We start from the raw sequence: 20011 nt of genomic DNA on the forward strand, positions 1-20011 counted from the left end.
TTTTTAACCCAGCCTTAGTATTTACTGTAATGATTCTGAACTGTAAAAAGTCTTCATGTGCTTGTAGAACTTGTAATTACAACTTTCTGAGAGCTATGACTTGTACCCATACCCATACTGTAAAAAAAGCTTGTACCGTGTGGCCGCTGTACCACCTGACCACTGCAGATTTATAATAGCCTAACTAATAAAAAAGGTTCAGACATTTTTATAGACAACTAAACAGTCAGTAATCAAATAAGAACAAATAAACAATTACATGCAATAGCAATACAATATAGAACAAAGATACAAATAAAATAAACAGCTGTCGGTGAATAAGATAAATTTCCACAGTTGAATTAATTTCTTAGTCATTTGATTTGTGCAACTCAACCTTTACACAACCTTTACTTTTCTTCTTCTTTTTTTTTGTACTCAAGTCTTTTACATTCTATTTTGTATTCTAACTTTACATCTTGCAGCTCCAGTTTTCATTTACTTTTATTGTGTTGAAAAGAGCAGATTTCTGCCTAACATTTACTTTCTTCTACAATTACTAAAGAAAGTCGGATTTGGAATTACATGAATAAATTATTATTATTACTATTATTATTATTATATAATTTTTGGGTGTTATTGTTATGTTGCTTCGAGACCTTTATTTTGAAGGCGAATCACTCAATCGCAGCCTTTTGAAACGCCTTCGCAGTGTTTCGCTTCACGCTTCTAGCTGACGTACGAGATGCCTGGAGGATAAAAACATTGCCGTGTTGCTCACAGGTAGGAAGCAGAATTCATAATACTTTACTTCAGAAAGAGCAGAAACTAAAAGCGCGTCCTAATATATATAAGGTCACATAGTTGGTTATCAACAAAGAAACTTAAATGCACTGCCCGTTGCTGAAACATATTTTTCTCCTGATGTGTCTGACAGAGTAATTATAAAATAATTTAGACGTAACATTGGCTGTGACTTAAAAGCTAGGGAGCTGCTACATGGGCACAGTGGGTGTGAGCACCTATGTTGTCCAAAAGTGCTGTCTAGGTAGGCTGCTCACTATGTACATTATCTACTATACACTACACTATGTATTTGCATTGTATGTTTGATTAGGTGAAGTACTGTGAATGCACTTTGCCTGTCCTTTACATCCAAACCCTTTTTCGCCCTAGGTCCGGACCTTATTTCAGCCCTCAGGGGTCTTCAGAGGCCATGGGGGGGAGTACAGGTGTGTTTGGAGCAGCTGAGTTCATATCAGAGCTCTGTCACACTAATGTAGACAGACCATTTCCTGTGTGGCAGAATGGCACCATCAGTCCCTGTGCTAACCAGCTTCTTTTGGGATCACTGGCACATGCTATTATTGCCATCATCAGTGCCTGTTACATTAGTGTGCCCAGGTGAGTTAAAGCTATTATATAAGGCCAGTAAGGCTTATGCTGAAATACATTACCATTCAAAAAGTTTCCAGTTTCAACATTAATAATATTATGAATTGTTTCATGAGCATCAAATCAGCATATTAGAATGATTTCTGAAAGATCATGTGACACTGAAGACTGGTGTAATGATGCTGAAAATTCAACGTTGCCATCACAGGAAATAATTACATTTTAAAATGTAAAAAACAGTTCTTTTTAATTGTAATAACTTTACAATATTACTATTTTACTGTTTTTTTTTATCAAATAAATGCGGCCCTTGTCAGCCTAAGTGAATTATTTTACTTCAAAACATTAATAAAACCTTACCAACCCCAAACCTTTGAATGGAAGTGTATATGTGAAAATCTCAAAGTGAAAGTCAACATGTCACGAAATCAAAATGGACCGTTTACTTGCATAAAACGCAATCTTATTCTAAAGGGTAAACAGGTTTCGCTTCAGGTTCAAGATGGTCATGCAGAACAGAAAAATTATTGTTTTGAAAGTGAGCTGCCTATTTGCAATAGACAATAGGCCTTTTTAGCCAAAAAATTTGCCAACATTTAGTAAATGTGACTGCAACTAGTCATGATCCAATCAATTCTGATTGTTAAAATCAAGTCCAGACCAAATTTTGTTTAATAACCCTTTCAGAAATACATCAGATTATGGATATCTGGGTTGCATTTGATATTGACTTTCATTGTTAATTATGTTGATGTCAAAATACTTTTTATATATACTGTTTATAATTATTGTTTTATTACCTACAGACTTACCCATATTGTATCCTCCCTTCCCATTGGCTGGGGCTTCAGGACCGCATCGACCGTGCTGTTGGCTCTAATTTTTTTTGGAGACTTGGCCCTGGTTTTTGAGCTCCAGGCCCCAGACATTTATCTGGATGTCTTAGCCGATGGATGTGGCATACTGGCCTGGATGGTTCATTTTGGGGCCGTTCTGGCCTTACAAAGGACAGTGTACAGAAGGACTCGAGGTCCTGCTGTGCTTCCTTTGCTGCTTATTCTCTCCATCCCTAATCTAGCTTTTATCCTCACTGCCTACATCCAAGAAATCATTCGCCATGGAGTCTCAGAGCCTCTGCTGGTTGTCCGTCTTGCTCTAACAGTAACCAGGGCTGCTCTGGTGCTGGTCTACCTCTTTGGTTATATATTTCCCTGTTACAGAACTCAAACGGACCTTCTGTCTTGTAATGCAGAAGATGATGTTCCATTGATCATCTCCTTTGAACCCAATGAAGGGGTGACTGTAGCCGAGGATGGCTGCAACTGGCTGTCCAGGCTGCTCTACCTTTGGCTGAACCCTTTGCTGAAGCAAGGTAAACGTGGAGAGCTGGAGAGGCCATGTGACGTCTTCCAGCTGCCACATCGCTTGCGCACCAAAGCAGTCAATCTCCGGTTCTACAAGTGTTGGCAGAAATGTCTCTATCCAAGAGGTCAGGAAAAGCCTGTGAGACTGGATAGACTTTCAAGAGGAAACCTGCAGGACAACTCTTGGAGTGAGGCAGAGCCAGAGAGGATATGTGAAGGAACGCAACATGATGTCAAACTTCTGCAAGTGTTGCACAAGGCCTTTGGTCTACGCTACTACCTGCTGGGTGTGTTGAAGTTAGTGGCTAGTATGCTAGCTTTTGCAGGACCCCTGCTTCTCGGTCAATTAGTGGGCTTCATGGAGACAGAGGGGGCACCACTGAGCAAGGGTGTGTGGTGTACCGTGGGACTGTTTGCTAGTACCTTTCTTGCTGCCCTGCTGAGGAACGTCTTTGTTTATGAAGTATCAAAGGTTGCGTTAGAGGCTCGGGCTGCTGTGATTTCCACCATATACAGCAAAGCTCTAAAAGTCAGTGCGCCTGCTCTGGCTCGCTTCAACATGGGCGAGGTTGTCAACTTCATGAGCACAGACACAGACCGTGTGGTGAATTTCTTCAACAGCTTCCATGAAGTTTGGAGTCTTCCCTTCCAGTTTTTCCTTGCACTTTACCTGCTTTACCTACAGGTGGGCGTGTCCTTCTTGGGAGGAGTGGGCGTGGCCGTGCTACTCGTACCTTTTAATAAAGTCTTGGCTTCCAGAATTCTGGAAAACAATAAACGTATGCTGCTACACAAGGATGGGAGAGTGAAGGTGGGACTGTTTTGTATATGCAAATCTAATGATCTGGAATATTTTTTATTTAATCTCCTGGTTTCACAGACCAGGCTTAAAGGGATAGTTCACCCAAAAATGAAAATTAGCCCATGATTTACTCGCCCTCAAGCCATCCTAAGTGTATATGACATTCTTCTTTCAGATAAATACAATCGGAGTTATATTAAAAAATGTCCTGACTCTTCCAAGCTTTATAATGACAATGGATGGCTGTATGTCTTTGGAAGTCCATTAAAGCGCATCTATTCATGAGACTATCCGTCTTCGGGGGTTAATAAAGGCCTTCTGAAGTAAAGCCATGTGTTCGTGTTAGAAAAATATCCATATTTAAAACTTTATCGACTAAAATAACTAGCTTCCGGCGGACGACTGTACGCATCGATTTACGCCAAAAGAGTAACACTTGAACTTGACGCACAATGTAATGACAAACGCAGTTGCCCAGCCCTGTTTATTTGAACCGCGAGAGGCGTCAATTACGTTGTGGATATTTTTCTTACACGAACGCATCGCTTCACTTCAGAAGGCCTTTATTAACCCCTGAAGACGCGTGGAGCACTTTTATGATGGATAGATGCGCTTTGATGGACTTCCAAAGACATACAGCCATTCACTGCCATTATAAAGCTTGGAAGAGTCACGACATTTTTTTAATATAACTCTGATTGTATTCGTCTGAAAGAATAATGTCATATACACCTAGGATGGCTTCAGGGTGAGTAAATCATGGGCTAATTTTCATATTTGGGTGAACTATCCCTTTAAGCCTAGTTTGAGCTGTTTTAGCTGAACGCAACTTGCACTGACATATCTTAAAATATGCCTTTTACATTGTTTAGTCTCAAGATGCACACCGTGATGTTTTATATATGGCACGTTTATAAAAGCCACCTAAATGCCCTAATTGAACTAATCCTGGCTTAATCTAAGCTCTGTCTGTGAAACCGGGCCAATATATCTTTGAATTTGGCTTTAAGCAAATGCACTACCATTCAAAAGTTTGGGGTCAGTAAAGATATATATATATATTTTTTTTTTTTTGAGAGAGAGAGAGATATTAATATTTTTATTTAGCAAGGATGCATTAAATTAATCAAAAGTGACAGTAAAGACTTTTATAATGTTACAAACTATTTTTATTTCAAATAAATGCTGTTCTTTTGAACTTTCTATTCATCACAAAATCCTGAAAAAATGTATTAGGGTTTACACAATTAAGCAACATTAATGATGATGATAATAAGAAATGTTCAAATCAGCATATTAGAATGAACTGAAGGATAATGTGACACTAAAGACTATTCAGCTTTGCCATCACAGGAATACAGTAGATTTAAAAATATATAAAAATAGAAAGCAGTTATTTTAAATTGCATTTAAATTGTACTTTTAATTAAATAAGCCTCGGCAGCCTTGGTGAGCATAAGAGATTTATTTAAAAAAATTAAAAAATCTTGCTAATGCCAAACTTTTTACTGTAGTGTAATACAGTGGTTCTCAACCAGGGGGCCTGTGCCCACTAGGGGCCCTCAGCAAACTTCCAAGGGGCCTCAATATGACTTAGATGATTTACACAAATGCAAGACAAAAGAAGCATTAAAATGAGCTAAAACGACAAAAAATCAGACCTTCTAGAGCTGTCTAGACCTGGTAAAATCTTAAAATTCCATTGGGCATTTTTATATAATAAAAAAGTTAAGCTTTAAATATTTTATTGGCTAGAAATTAAATATAAATTATTTTTAAAAAACATTGTCCTTAATCCTTATCCAGTAAATTGTCAGAAGTAAACATGGAGACTTTTAAATATTGTTGTTGACGACAGGAGCCTTGAATTCAAGTATAATATACCGCTGGTGTAGTAGCTTCCAGTGGATAATAAAATATCTGATATCTTTTGTCTAAAGCTAATGACAGAGATACTCTTTGGAATTCGGGTCCTGAAGTACTATAATTGGGAGGGGCACTTCACTCAAAAGATTGCGGAGGCCCGTAAAAAAGAGCTCCATCACCTGAAAGTTCTGAAGTATTTGGATGCTGTATGTGTGTACACCTGGGCTGCTCTGCCCGTGGTCATCTCTATCCTCACATTCATCACATACGTCCTGCTGGGAAACAATCTCACTGCTGCAAAGGTGTGTAGGTCACAACGCAACAGCCGTCATATAGTCTTCTTTTTTAAGTGTAATATACCACAGCTTAGAATGTTTCTTTAAAGGGGAACAGAGTCTGCTTTGCGTTTAAATATTTTTGAATGGCTGCATTTTATATTTTGCTTGGCAGGTATTTAGTACTCTGGCTCTTGTGGGGATGCTCATTCTTCCTCTCAATGCCTTTCCCTGGGTGCTGAATGGAACCCTGGAAGCTAAAGTGTCATTAGACCGTATTCAGCGCTTCCTCACGCTACAGGATCAGGACCTCACCGTCTATTACACTCAAGGTACTTGACCTGTTTCTTAAAGGTTAAAATAGTCCATAGCACAACCCAAGATTCTGGTGTTATTTTATGTTTTTCTAATTGATTGTACTGTTATAACATGGCTCTCTGGAATACTTTATTCTGATGCAGGGTTTCTGTTGATAAAAAACTGATAATTATTTGAAATAATTTATTAAAATAGAAAATAAATAATTGTAAAAATATAAAACACACAAAAAATATTTGTCTACTTGTCATGTGAACATTATCTGTTGTTGGCTGAAATAAAGAAAATAACTGAAATGAAATACCTGAAATTAAATAACCTGAAATGTAAATACTTCAAGTAAATACAGGTAAAGGGGTTTGAATGGCAAAAAAGATTGGCAATCACTATTCTGATTCATCAGTGTTTTTGTTTTGTTTTCTTATTACTTGTCATTTAAACACAGTCACCTAAATTAAACTCTTTATATAGGCAAATTCATATAATTAATAACAACACTGATGTAAAGATTTAATTAGTGTATTTCATATCTGTCATTTATTTTTCTGCAGTGTGTCCTGAGGACCCTCTGTCTGCTGTTCAGATGGACCAGGCGAGTTTCTCCTGGAAGCAGCCAATGGATTCAGATTCTGTCAGTGTGCCCGATGACAAGACCGAGGATGGACCACCACCACCACACAGCTTTTATCTGCATGCACTCAATCTCAGCGTTAAAAGGGTATGTGCAAAACATTTTTTGGTTGTTTCTTCAAATATTTTGTCGCAGATTTGAATAATGCAAAAGTATGTCTTTGCTTTCTGGCTCCAGGGCTCTCTGGTGGCTGTGGTGGGAAAAGTTGGTTGTGGGAAAAGTTCTTTGTTGGCTGCCATAACAGGAGAGCTTACCAGGTACTAATTCTTAAAGTCTCTTCTGCTCTACAAAGGCAACAGGCAGTAACTTCATTTTTGGTCAAAAATGAGTTATTGATATTTTTGGGACATTCAAGTCCTCCTTTATATCGTGTGGATAAGTATCTTGAGTCAATTCCGTTGTGTTTTGGAGAAAATAATGGGTTGTCTTAACAGTAACTTCCAAAAGCACTGGAGAAACCAAGGCAGAACACCGTAACACTAGTTGCCTTTCTTTACCTTTGTTTTGGAACGCTCAAATTGAGTAAGAGGGGTAACCTGCTATTGGGGTAACGCCGGCCTGGAGTTACGGTATTCTGCCTTTGCTTTAACTGTCCATTAAAATTGGCTGTGTTTAAATTACGGTGCAGCCTGTGTCGTACGTCTGTCACTGAAGCACTTCTGAATAAAAAACGCACACAATACCTGAATAAAATTGTACTTAAAGCAAATAGTTGAGTGGTTGTTTTGACTAATAGCATTTAAGGATGGCCCATTGCTCTCGAAAGAAAAATGATAGTTGAGATGGCTTTGGAAGTAGACATAGACGTAGAAACGTAGACATCAAGGTCAAGTAACACAAAAGATGCATTAGACAAGCAAATTAGATAGATCGCAATCTACTTTATTTAGCTAACTACTGCTTGTCAGCTATCCAGTAAATATGCTACCAAACTGCTCCATATAACAAAGCAATTGTAAATCATAAAAAAAAGCCATGATCACTAGATTTTATACAGGTGTTACTATAATGATTTTGTAAATGGTGATAAGCAACCAAATATTTATAATGTGGAAGTTACTGCCATTTGCCTTGGTGTGACTTCTTGCTTTTTGCAGACAATACAAAGGCAGAGTACAGTAACTTCAAAATAATGGTCAAAAGTCAAGTTTGAGATCAAGATTTTTTTTCATTTCATATTTTCATTTCTAAAACATCTAATTGCCAGATTTCCAGTGTCATGCCTATCATTAATTTAGCTGTACAACTAAAAATATTTAAGGCATTTTTCTCAGTTCCACACTTTAGCAAGTTAAGGTATTTTGCTAGCCTGACGTCGTCATACTCAGATTCTAGTCAGAATGTGAGTCTGATACTGGGCCATTGAGCTTTGATTATGGGGCGTGTTTCAACCGAACCAGGAAAAAAAATGCCTCTGCACTCAATTGGATAGACCTACAACCAATCAGAGCAATAGAGTAAGTGACATATGTTTTTCATTCATGTTTCCGATCGCGGTTATCTGTTCCTCTAGTAAAATTAATGCGCTGTCAATATCTTCTATAACAGACGCGATGGCGGAATCTACACATGATGTTTTATAAACAAAGTTCAGGAGGAGCACATTCAAATAATCAATCCAATCAACCGTCTACAGTCTACACTATCAGCATGAGAGGAAGCATATATTTATTCACTCTATCAACTCACCTAACATTCCTTGACAGTTTTCAGCATCCCTGCACTCACTCTCGGCTTGTTCTTCCACAGCCAGGAATACGGGGGAATACTTTGGGTTCGGGCCGAATACCGAGCCCGAAGCCTCTCCTCGGACAGCACGCCAAATATGCATTTATTCTATCTGACTTATTTGTAAGCGTGAACTCGTGAAATCTCAATTCTCCAGCGGGAGTCATTTGAATTCAACCCAAGCGCTCGTTGACGTGGATGATTACGTTACCGTTGCTCATCTGTCCATCATCGTATAAAGCCCGCCCCTGACAATTTGATTGGTCCGAACAATTTTTGTTAGGGCATAATAGCTCCTCAACGGAACGAGTCCAGACCGAACTTCCCGACCTAAACATTTTGTGGGTGGGGCTAAGTTCGGCTGGCATCCAGGCTAGTATTTTGCCTTTTGTAGGGCAGTCTAGCAATGTGCAAAATAAAATACTAAACAATATATTTATGAAGTAACTCTTCAAGGCAATTTAAATGTAAAGTATATGCATTTCCGTTTACAAATTTAGAGTCTGTAATATTTTTGTTAATAATTTATATTAACAAAATAATAATTTTGTTTTTGAAAGAAGTCTCTAATGCTCACCAATGCAGTGTTTATTTGATCAAAATTACAGTAAAAACTGTAATATTGTGAAATATTATTACAATTTAAAATAACTGTTTTATATTTGAATATATTTTAAAATGTAACTTATTCCTGTGATGCAAAGCTGAATTTTCAGCATCATTACTCCAGTCTTCAGTGTCACATGATCCTTAAGAAATTATTCTAATATACAGATTTGTTGCTCAATAAACACTTATTATTATTAACAATGTTGAAAACAGTTGTGCTGCTTAATATTTTTGTGGAAATCATGATACTTTTTTCAGGATTAGTTAATGGAATGGATTAGTTAATAGAACATTTTTTTTTTCAAATAGTAATCTTTTGTAACACAATGTCTTTACTGTCATTTTTATTACATCCTTGCATTTGTTTCCAATATTTAAATATTTATAAATATTGATATTTATAGCCCTCATTATTTTTGCATTTTCATTTGTTGCTTTAAGTGGTACAGATATTACACACTTAACATCGTTCATTATTTTGTGGTTTTGTCTCCTGTAGGTGTGGAGGGGAAGTATCTGTTCAGAGAAGAGAACAGGGATTTGGATTGGCCACCCAGGAGTCATGGATCCAGCATGCAACAGTGAAGGACAACATTCTTTTCGGCAGGGAATTTGACAGCATGTTCTACCAAGCTGTGATTGAGGCCTGTGCCCTTGCTGATGACCTAAATGTGGGTGTATATCTAGCTATCTTTATTTTGCACACGGTTTTTCTTATGAATTGCTTGTTTTGAAATCTATGGAAAGTTCTAACTGACACTGAGCTGTGCTATTTTGTTCAGATCTTGCCCGGTGGTGATCAGACAGAAGTGGGAGAGAATGGTGTGACTCTGAGCGGAGGACAGAAAAGCCGTCTCGCTTTGGCCAGGGCTGTTTATATGGTGCACGTTTATTTTTGTAATTTTTTTTTTAGGTCATATAAGATGTTTGATTATTGCTCTAAAAGCCCCAAACAGAAAATTCTAACAGATTTGGGCAGAAATATGATGTATGTATTTATAGTACATTCCATATTTCAGGATAAAGAAATCTATTTGCTGGATGATCCTTTAGCAGCTGTGGATGCTGATGTTGCCCACCATCTCATGGAGAAATGCATCTTGGGAATTCTCAAAAACAAGACCCGAATTCTTTGTACACATCGGATAGAGTTTGTGGATAAGGCAGACGTGGTGGTGCTGATGGACAATGGGATGATTGTAAAAACAGGTACCAATTGTCACAGGCATGCCCTCTTTGCTATTTACTGTCAAAAAACAGGAACTTTGTGAGTTTATTAATGAACTGACTTGAATTTACTAATAAAACTCTCTGTTTTGTCTGTCTTTGTGGTTAAGGGACACCAAATGAAGTCCTTTCTTTGGTAAAACCCCCTAAAGACAGCAAGAACAACAGCAATGCGAAGGAGAAAGGTACTGATGCTTTTCAAATGAGTGAGCGAACCATTTCCATTTTTTTTCAACTGTGATTATGCAAATAAATCTTCTTTCTCAGATGCTATAGTCAGAGAGGAAGTGGAGGCCAATGAGCCAGAGCTAGAATCAGAGCTAAAGCTGTTTGGGGAGGAGCAGAAGCAAATGGGAAAGCTGTCCTGGGCTGTGTACTGCTCCTTTTGGAGAGCAGTGGGTGGATGCTTGGCTGTTGCTGTTCTGCTCTCCCTTTTCCTAATGCAAGGTACTAACAACTATCAATCTGAGCTGTATATATTATAAAAGCATCGCTGTAAGATAGTCACTGCACTACTGCACAGTCAATGCCTTGATTTGCTTTATACAGCCACCAAAAATGTGTCCGACTGGTGGCTCTCTCACTGGATTTCACATATGAAGGACAATATGACTGAGCTGGTGTCACTGTCAGCTGATCCACTCTTGACTCTGACTTTCCTGTCTCCTGAGAGACTTATGTGAGTTACACGTTTCGTTAAATATTTGTTTCTATTATTTACACAACCATTCAAAAGTTTGGTGTCAGTAATATTTTTTAATGTTTTTGAAAGAAGCCTCTTCTTCCCACCAAGGCTGCATTTATTTAATCAAAAATACAGTAAAACGGTAATATTGTGAAGTATTATTTATGCAGTGTGATGCAGGCAGACGAGCATTGATTATGTCAGAGATCAAATTTTGAATAAGGAATAACACATTTTATTAAATCTAAAGGCAACAAATGAATTGAGTAATATTAAATTTGTAATAGGATATAAGTTTCAAGATAAGATAGAAAAATAAATCTATTTTAGTCAATAGATTATAATAAAATCCAAAGTAGTGGATCTAATAGATGAATTTTGTGAAGATCAGGGAGTATAGAGAAAGAAAGGTCCAAAAGAAGTGAGATATTTGCAGAATGTAAGGAGAGGAAAAAGAGAAGAGGGTAACACTTTATTTTAAGGTGACTTAGTTACATGTTACTTCACTACTTACTATAGTAATAACAGTTAATTGCATAATTACAAGTAACTAATCCAAAACCAAACCCAAACCGTAACTTTATAATACGTACATGTAGTTAATTAATATTACACAGTACTTAATTGAGTAATTACAATGTAACTACATCACCTTAAAATAAGTTGTCACAGAGAAGAAGCTCAGAGTCTTCTGAGACTAAACATTTTATATGCTGTGCTTTTGTAACAGAAAGAGTACTTTTTAACCCTTTAAACCTGGAATGTATTAATAACCATGTGAATTTAACCATTTTGATAAACTCTTAACGAGTGCTGAGTCGTCCCTCTAAACCGTAGTGTACCGCCGGCGGAAATAATCTATCTATTACTAGCTACGAAATAAATTGATCAACACAAATTGGTATCATTTGAAAGCTTAGAGTCTGATTAACTCCTAAGTAGTGCTGAGTTATTTGCTGATAAATAAATAAAATATCTTCATAATTTCTGAAATATGTACGGTAAAATGTAAAAAAAACCATTATACAGCTCAGATAGTCATGTGTCATATGTCATTTGAAAGGTCTCACGGATGAGAATACAACAAGCATAATTGTTTTGGCCTTTACTTAAACTTGAGCAAGTTTTTGTAGGTGAAGGCCCCCCCAACCCCACCCTCCCCCCCCCGCCACCCCGCCCCAGACCCATATGTAAATAATTTACAGATGTTGCATTTATGTCACGTTTTTGCTTGTAACTACATAAAACATGCTCAGATCGTGGCAAAGCATTATTTACAGCAGATTCTCCTGATTAAAAAAGAGCCCAAACTAGTTTTTTGTTGTGTTATTGCATGTCAAATAAGAAAGATATGTAAAATTTCCCTTGAGCACACTTTTTTTGTCTTTTATCAGCAATTTCTTAGCATGAGAATGTCCAATGTCACTTTTTTCACTCTAAAAATTTAAAACATTTTCTATCGAACGATACCTGCCTTTGAACTCTCCTTGTTATAGTTTTGGAGTTATGAGTCTTTACTTTTGTGTGTCACTCAGAAAAAATAACTCAAAACATGCCTTTAAAGCTTAAATGGTTAAAATTCCTTGTTCTTCTCTTGCTACCATTTAAGGCCACAAAATGTATCCTATCAGGTCTTATTAGGTCACCATGTTCTTGTACGCAATTGTGGTTTTAACTCCTTTAAGTGAATATAGCAGATCTTGCATTATCTCATGTTTGCAGAAATGAAAACAGACGCACATCATGCAGTCAAGTCAGCATGTGCAGGGAAAAATCATGTAACATAAGGCATAAAAAGGATCTAGAATTCATAAAGAAACGATTAATAAGATTCATAACAAAACATAGAAGAAATGAATATAAGACATCAATAAAAATAATAAAATTGAAAAAGTTAAAATGTGAAAGATTTCACATACATTAATATTATACAATTTTCAGCATCATTAATCATTCTAATATGCTGATTTGGTGCTCAAAAAACTTACAATGATCAATATTGAAAACATACGTGCTGCTTAATATTTTTGTGGAAACTGTGATATATTCTTTGATGAATAGAAAGTTCGGAAGAACACCTTTTATTTAAAATGGAAATAAATTAATTAAAATAATGACTTCACCTTCATAAAGGTGAACATTCATAAGCATTCTACAATTACAAATTTTCCAATGCAATAAAACTTGCATTCTAATACTAAAATGTCATGTTTTTTGCATCTGAAATGAAAATAACATGTAAAACATTGGAATGTTTACTGGATATCTCATTTAAACGAATGTCAAAATCTTATTTTATGTCTTATAATGTTCTGGTTTAGGTAGATAATTTACAGAAGTTTTGTTTCTGTCTTGTGCCACAGATGGAACTCATTTAACTTGACTTGATTGGTTTATCTCTCTCTACTCCATAACTTATCAGATTTCATGCACCTGACAGAGGTTCAGAGACTTCAGGAAGTATGAGCTCTGAGCTGAAGTTTTACATGACTGTGTATGGATCTCTGGCGGCAGCCAACACTGTATTTACAGCTGCCCGTGCGTTTCTCTTCGCGTATGGAGCAATCCGTGCTGCTACTGTCATCCATAAGAGACTTCTGTCTAGTGTACTGAAGGTAATGATCGTTGTCTCTGCATCTCTGTTTGGGAGCTATTACTAAGCCCAGTTGAATAAAAACAATTGCTAAAAAAAATGTGTTCAAAAAATCTCATTTGTTTGCAGGTGTCAGTACTTGGTTTAATATTTTGTATCTAAATACAATTTTAATAAATAATCTAAATGTAATATTATTATATCTCCAATAGTCATTGCAATTATTATAATATATAATAATGTATCATGTTTTTTAAATGTGTGTATTTACATTATTCATATGCTTCTCCCATTCTAGGGCACTATGACGTTTTTTGACACTACACCCTTGGGCCGTATCCTGAATCGATTTTCCTCAGATATTTACTGTGTGGATGACTCTCTCCCCTTTGTCTTAAACATCCTCCTGGCCAATGTGTTTGGGCTGCTTGGGATGCTTGTCGTCATGACCTACGGGCTGCCTTGGGTGCTACTTCCTTTGGTTCCTCTGGGGGTTCTTTACTATCAAACTCAATGTTTTTATCGTCACTCGTCCCGTGAGCTGAAACGCCTGTGTAGCCTCACTCTCTCTCCAGTTTATTCACACTTCTCTGAAACACTCAGCGGCCTGTCCACAGTGCGGGCCAGTGGACACACTGCCAGGTATGCAAACAAGCTCTACTTTTTCCTTAAATCATTTAAATTACCTTAAATCAGGGTTTGGTTTCAAAGAAATGTCTGGGTAACTTAATATAAAATGTTATATACTTATATATATATATATATATAAGTATATAACATTTTATATTAAGTTATCCAGACATTTCTTTGGACCATTAATTATTATTATTTTTTTACATTTTTTTTTTGCATTGTGACATTATTAATTGATGCAGAAATCTCCCTCTCACAATACAATAATGAAATCATTTATTTTTTCATCAGCATAAATTAAAATCAGTACAGCAAATGCTACCATTTTACATTTAAATAATGTGTAATTTTGTTAATATTTTATGTTGCATAAAAAGTGATTTTCACTCGTGAATTACAGTCATTTCTTCTGTAATCTGTAATTTTTCTCATTTGGCTTTGAGGTGAAATATGACCTGGACATATTACTGACGGAAAGATTCACCCCTTACAATGAATACAAATATTTTTCAGTTATTGTTTTTTACTAATAATGAAATAAACAAACATGGTTCTGTGCTATGTGTTCTCTCAATACTAATTACCAAATAATTAAATTATCTACTTGATAATATTACAATGAGATGAACGTTGAGTACAATAGTGTTGACTAATAGTGATTGTAATCCTGAATAAAACTTTATTTTGATGTGTTTGAGAGCAGATTTGAGGAGGAGAATGAGAGGCGTGTAGAACAGAATCAGCGATGTCTCTTCAACAGTAATGCTGCCATGCAGTGGCTGGACATTCGGCTGCAGATGATTGGTGTTACCGTAGTAACCGGCATCAGCGTGATCGCTGTGATCCAGCATCAGCTCAAATCCATCGATCCAGGTTAACCTCTTTATGAGATAAGAGAATAAATTGACATTTTTGGCATTTAACAGATGCTCTTTACCAGAGTGAATTAAAATGGCTTTAGCTTCATGTCAACAGAGCATTCTCTACTGGGAAACAAGAGCTACCTTTACAAACAAACAAAAAAGATTTTTATTTCTGTATTTTAATTATTTTTCAAAACATCAAATCTGAAATCAGTGTCTTGTGCAGACACAGACAGATTCACATGTACTTCTTTGGTCTCTTATGAAACTTCGCTCAACTGCACTATTATCCAATTTCATTAGATCATTGTCCAGTTCAACCATAACGCGTTTAAAATGGTTTTAAGATATTGAAATTTGAAGTACTTCAATCTTATCTTCTCTTCTGCTGTACTCTGTTCTGTCAGGTCTGGTAGGTCTGTCGCTGTCCTATGCACTATCCATCACCAACCTGCTGTCAGGGCTGATTTTCAGCTTTGCGCAAACAGAGATGCAGTTGGTGAGCATTGAGCGTACCGAGGAGTATTCTACTAACATTCCGCAGGAGCCTCAACAAGCCAGCATTGAGGTAAGAGGAGTGATCGTTAGCCTAAAAGCTGAATCAGGACCAGCTGTGATTTTTTTTTTTTTTACAGTTTCAAAACTTTTGGTAAGATTATTAGTAATAGTCTAACATTTTAATAAATATATTTAATTTATAAAAAAAAAAAAAAAAAAAAAAAATATATATATATATATATATATATATATATATATATATATATATATATATATATATATATATATATACAGTTGTAATCAAAATGATTCTACCCGCATTGCAAATCATGTTTATTGGCTAAATTTACAGACTTTCAGCTGTTTGCAATGAACAAATCAAACAAAATTAATTGAAATGGCTCAACACAACAAATGGTTCCCCCAAAGTCAACAAAAAATGCAATTTTTAATGCCGTCTCAAAATTATTCAACCCCTTCATGGCAAGCATCTTTAGCTGTTATGACCTGCTGCAAACAAGATGTATAAGACAGCAGCTTCTGGCAGCATTTCTAAGGAATCTTAGCCCATTCCTCATTAGCAATGACCTCCAGTTGAGTAATATTCTTGGGTTTGCGTGCTGCAACTGCCTTCTTTTAATCCCACCAGAGATTTTCTAAAAAAAGGCAACCTTTTTGTCATGAAGTGCCATTTTTAAGTTTCGGGTCCAATTAGATCCGAAAACCAGAGGTCCGACCCGTGAAATTGCACGTACTACGCATAATTTTACTTATTCCCCTAATTTGTGCTCACGCCCAAAGTGCACGCACATGAAGCCGCCTCTCAGCACTAAATTGAGCTCTGTTTCTCTGCTTCTTGCTCTTAAACAGTCAAATACACACAAAATAATGACAAAATGTCAGTCTTGGCGAGTATTCATGACACATAAACAGTCAATTACGTTTTAAGTGAATGTAAACAATTGAGAAAGAAAATGCATGTGTTACAGTATAATAGATCCAGATGTCAGGTCTTAAAGGTTTAGTTCACCCAAAAATGAAAATTATGTCAGTAATTACTCACCCTAATGTTGTTCCAACCCCGTAAGACTTTCGTTCATCTTCGGAACACAAATTAAGATATTTTTGATGAAATCTGAGAGCTGGATCACTCCTCCTGCAGGCTTATGGACACCTTAACTTGCTGGCCCAGAAAATGTATTAAAGACATCGTTAATATAGTCCAAGTGACTCCAGTGGCTCAATCTTAAGTTTATAAAGCGACGAGAATACTTTGTGCGCAAAAACAAACAAAAATAACGACTTTATTTCACTATTCATTTCATTCTCTCTCTGTGCCTCGAGTTAGTTTACGTAGTGTTTTTGCGTAGCGCGTCTGTGTTGCACGTCACCACGTAGACTCACTATTGGGCGATGCTGGTCATGTGTGATACGTGGTGACGTGCAACACAGACGCGCTACGCATAAACACTACGTGAAAAGACTCGAGGCCCAGAGAGAAGGAAATGAAAAGTGGAATAAAGTCGTTATTTTTGTTTGTTTTTGCGCACAAAAAGTATTCTCGTCGCTTTATAAACTTAAGATTGAGCCACTGGAGTCACTTGGACTATATTACAATGTCTTTAATACATTTTCTGGGCCAGCAAGTTATAGTGTCCATAAGCCTGTGGAGGAGTGCGACAGCACTCAGATTTCATCAAAAATATCTTAATTTGTGTTCCGAAGATGAACGAAAGTCTACGGGTTTGGAACAACATGAGGGTGAGTAATTACTGACAGAATTTTCATTTTTGGGTGAACTAACCCTTTAAAGTGACAGCAACCCCATATATTGACAGCAGACTGTATATAAAACATAAAAAATGTCCTTAAAGTGTATAACATACCCTTAGCTGAAACTCTACCATCTGCAGGTTCTAGACTCGTGGCCTGAAAAGGGCAGTGTTGAGTTTGTGGGTGCTGTGTTGGCGTACAGGCCAGGTTTGCCCAACGCTCTTGATGGGGTCAGCTTGGAGGTTTTACCTGGGGAGAGGGTTGGCATAGTGGGGCGCACAGGTTCGGGGAAATCCTCGTTGTTTCTTGCCCTATTCCGTATGGTGGAGCTGAACCAGGGTCAAATACTGCTGGATGGAGTTGACATCAGCTCGGTCAGGCTTGGTAACTTGCGGTAAGTGTTGCAGTCACTGTTTGTTTGACACATTTTTATTTTGTTAGCCAGCAAAACTAACATTAAAATTTTTTTTTTTTTTAGATTCAGCAACGTATTCAATTGATTAAAAGTGACAGGGAAGACATTTATAATGTTACAAAAGATTTTATTTAAAATAATTCTGTTCTTTTGAACTTTCTATTCATCAAAGAACTCATGGTTTTGACAAAAATGGTAATGGCTGCTGAAAATTCAGTTTTGACATCACAGGAATAAATTGTATTTTAAAGTAAATTAAAATAGAAAACTGTTATTATAAATTGAAATATTTTTTCACAATAACTGTGAACACTTTTACTGTGATTTGATCAAATAAATGCAGCCTTGGTAAGCATAAGAGACTTCTTTTAAAAAACATCAGACAACAAATATTACCGAGCCCAACCCTTTGAAGAAATGTCTAAAATGTGTTTATTTGACAAATGATCTAAGAATAGTCCAGAACTGTAAATTTTTCTTATGCATTTTACTTCACAAGTCTTTGCCATAAGTCTTATTTTGATTTTTTTTTTTTTTCAAAATCCTAAAATGTCTTCCAGAAAAAAGTTCCAGATTAAAAGTAGATTTTGAACCTCAGATTTTCAGTGTTGTTTCAAGGAGGTCTCAGACTTTAAGTCTGTGTTCAAGTATTTTGTTTGTTTCGCCCTCTATAGATCAAAGCTGGCCATCATCCCTCAAGATCCCTTCCTCTTCTCCAGCTCAGTGCGAGAGAACCTTGATCCCCATGGCCATCATCCAGACTTCCGGTTGCTAGACGCTCTTGAGCAATGCCACCTGGGAGATGTAGTACAGAGGATTGGTGAGAGTTGATCATCTTTGATTGTTGTGTTCAGCTTGTTCAATTCAAAGCCATCTTCTCTGAAAGGATTTATCCAGGACATGAGGACATGAAGCTTTTTAGTTTTCATATTAACTAATTAATAAAAAAAAAAATTGCCAATGTCTGTCCATCCCATTACAGGTGGCCTGGATTCGGAGGTTGGAGAGAGGGGAAAGTCTCTGTCTGTGGGCCAAAGGCAGCTGCTGTGTCTTGCTCGTGCTCTGCTTACAGAAGCTAATGTATAAAACTAATGTTTAAAGAACTTCAAACAAATATCGGTTTTTCCCTCTTATATTAATTCTGTACTTTATTGTTAATTTATGGTCCAATAGATTTTATGCATTGATGAGGCCACTGCAAGTGTCGACCAAAAGACTGACATGGTTCTACAAAAAACCATCAGAGAAAAATTCAAGGATAAAACCGTTCTTACCATCGCCCACAGGTCACAAACTGCTTTTATACTTGCATATGATTTATACTTGTGTTTAAATTTTTTTTATTTTTTATTAAACTTGATACTGTTGTTTTATTTAATAAAAAAGAAGGGGAAAAGATCCCTTTATCAAAATTTTCTTTAGTAATGCGGAACTGAGTTTCAGTTGAAAATGTCTAAACGCAGTCACACCCAAGCGCACAGTTTTGTGAGCCATTTATTAAATAAAACTGACAACAGACTTGTCATGTTCACATTGTAAAAGTATATTTGCAACTCTTTTATGATCGTTAATACCCTGAAGTTACCAGAATTATCTCTGTTAACCTTTGTACCGAACAACCACATTTATAACATACTAGCAGGTATTTTTAGGTAATGTTAACATGCTAGTTAGTGCATGATTAAGTTTAAGTTCATCACTGCTTTAAGAAGTTTTTAAAGTCAAATTGAAGTTAATTTAGTTTTTAGGGTGTCTTCTTGTCTGATTGATAGCACTCAAATAGTCAAAACCTAGTAGAGACCCTTTTTTTTCTTCCTCCTTTTCTATCGACTTTTTAAATTATCATGTTAATGTAAAACATCTGTCAAGAACATTTCTCTTGCCATACAACCCAACCTGGTCTTTCTTATCCCACAGACTGAACACAATCATGGACTCCGACAGAGTACTGGTGATGCATGCTGGGAAGGTGGTGGAGTTTGACAGCCCTGCTGCTCTGTGCCAAAGAGAGGACTCTTTTTTCCAGAAACTCTTACGTGGAGGGGAAGAGCAAGTTTAAAATACTGTATTTCAGAACAGAATGTTGTTGGAGTCCGATGAATGGACGTAGCATATGCGCAAATACCTGCAGTTTATATCATGTTGTGCCATGTAGAACAATGTAAAACTCAGGGAAAAATTTTTGTTTCATAAATGGTCACATTTTTAAGGATTAAAATTTAAGTCTGTTTTAGAAGTAAATGTGTTTTTTTAAGTTATTTGTCCGTTTCAGGTTTGTATTTTTTATAAGAGGATCTACTCAAAGTAATTTTTTTCCCTTTTCGAACAGGTAAAACACGTGTGAGAGTCTCACTGTA

The 20011-nt window shown here is 36.5% G+C and overlaps 1 protein-coding gene across 2 annotated transcripts; it reads left to right on the forward strand.

Moving 5' to 3' along the window:
- Positions 1–687: 687 nt before the first annotated feature.
- Positions 688–19908, forward strand: abcc10 (ATP-binding cassette, sub-family C (CFTR/MRP), member 10). Of its 2 annotated transcripts, none has more exons than XM_081358528.1 (22): positions 688–762; positions 1156–1383; positions 2181–3549; positions 5481–5708; positions 5857–6013; positions 6551–6717; positions 6808–6887; positions 9467–9638; positions 9750–9848; positions 9987–10176; positions 10305–10379; positions 10462–10641; positions 10744–10873; positions 13302–13494; positions 13771–14114; positions 14809–14978; positions 15376–15536; positions 17380–17633; positions 18329–18474; positions 18637–18734; positions 18828–18940; positions 19572–19908. In XM_081358528.1, exons 2-22 carry the CDS (start codon positions 1196–1198, stop codon positions 19711–19713), a joined length of 4656 nt encoding a protein of 1551 aa, XP_081214654.1. In that variant the 5' UTR covers positions 688–762; positions 1156–1195; the 3' UTR covers positions 19714–19908. The 2 variants fall into 2 exon arrangements, with proteins under 2 accessions (XP_081214654.1, XP_081214655.1); XM_081358529.1 differs by having other exon boundaries at positions 734–1027.
- Positions 19909–20011: the final 103 nt, after the last annotated feature.

Source organism: Scardinius erythrophthalmus, assembly GCF_964197995.2.
Source record: "Scardinius erythrophthalmus genome assembly, chromosome: 25".
Classification (NCBI taxonomy): domain Eukaryota; kingdom Metazoa; phylum Chordata; class Actinopteri; order Cypriniformes; family Leuciscidae; genus Scardinius; species Scardinius erythrophthalmus.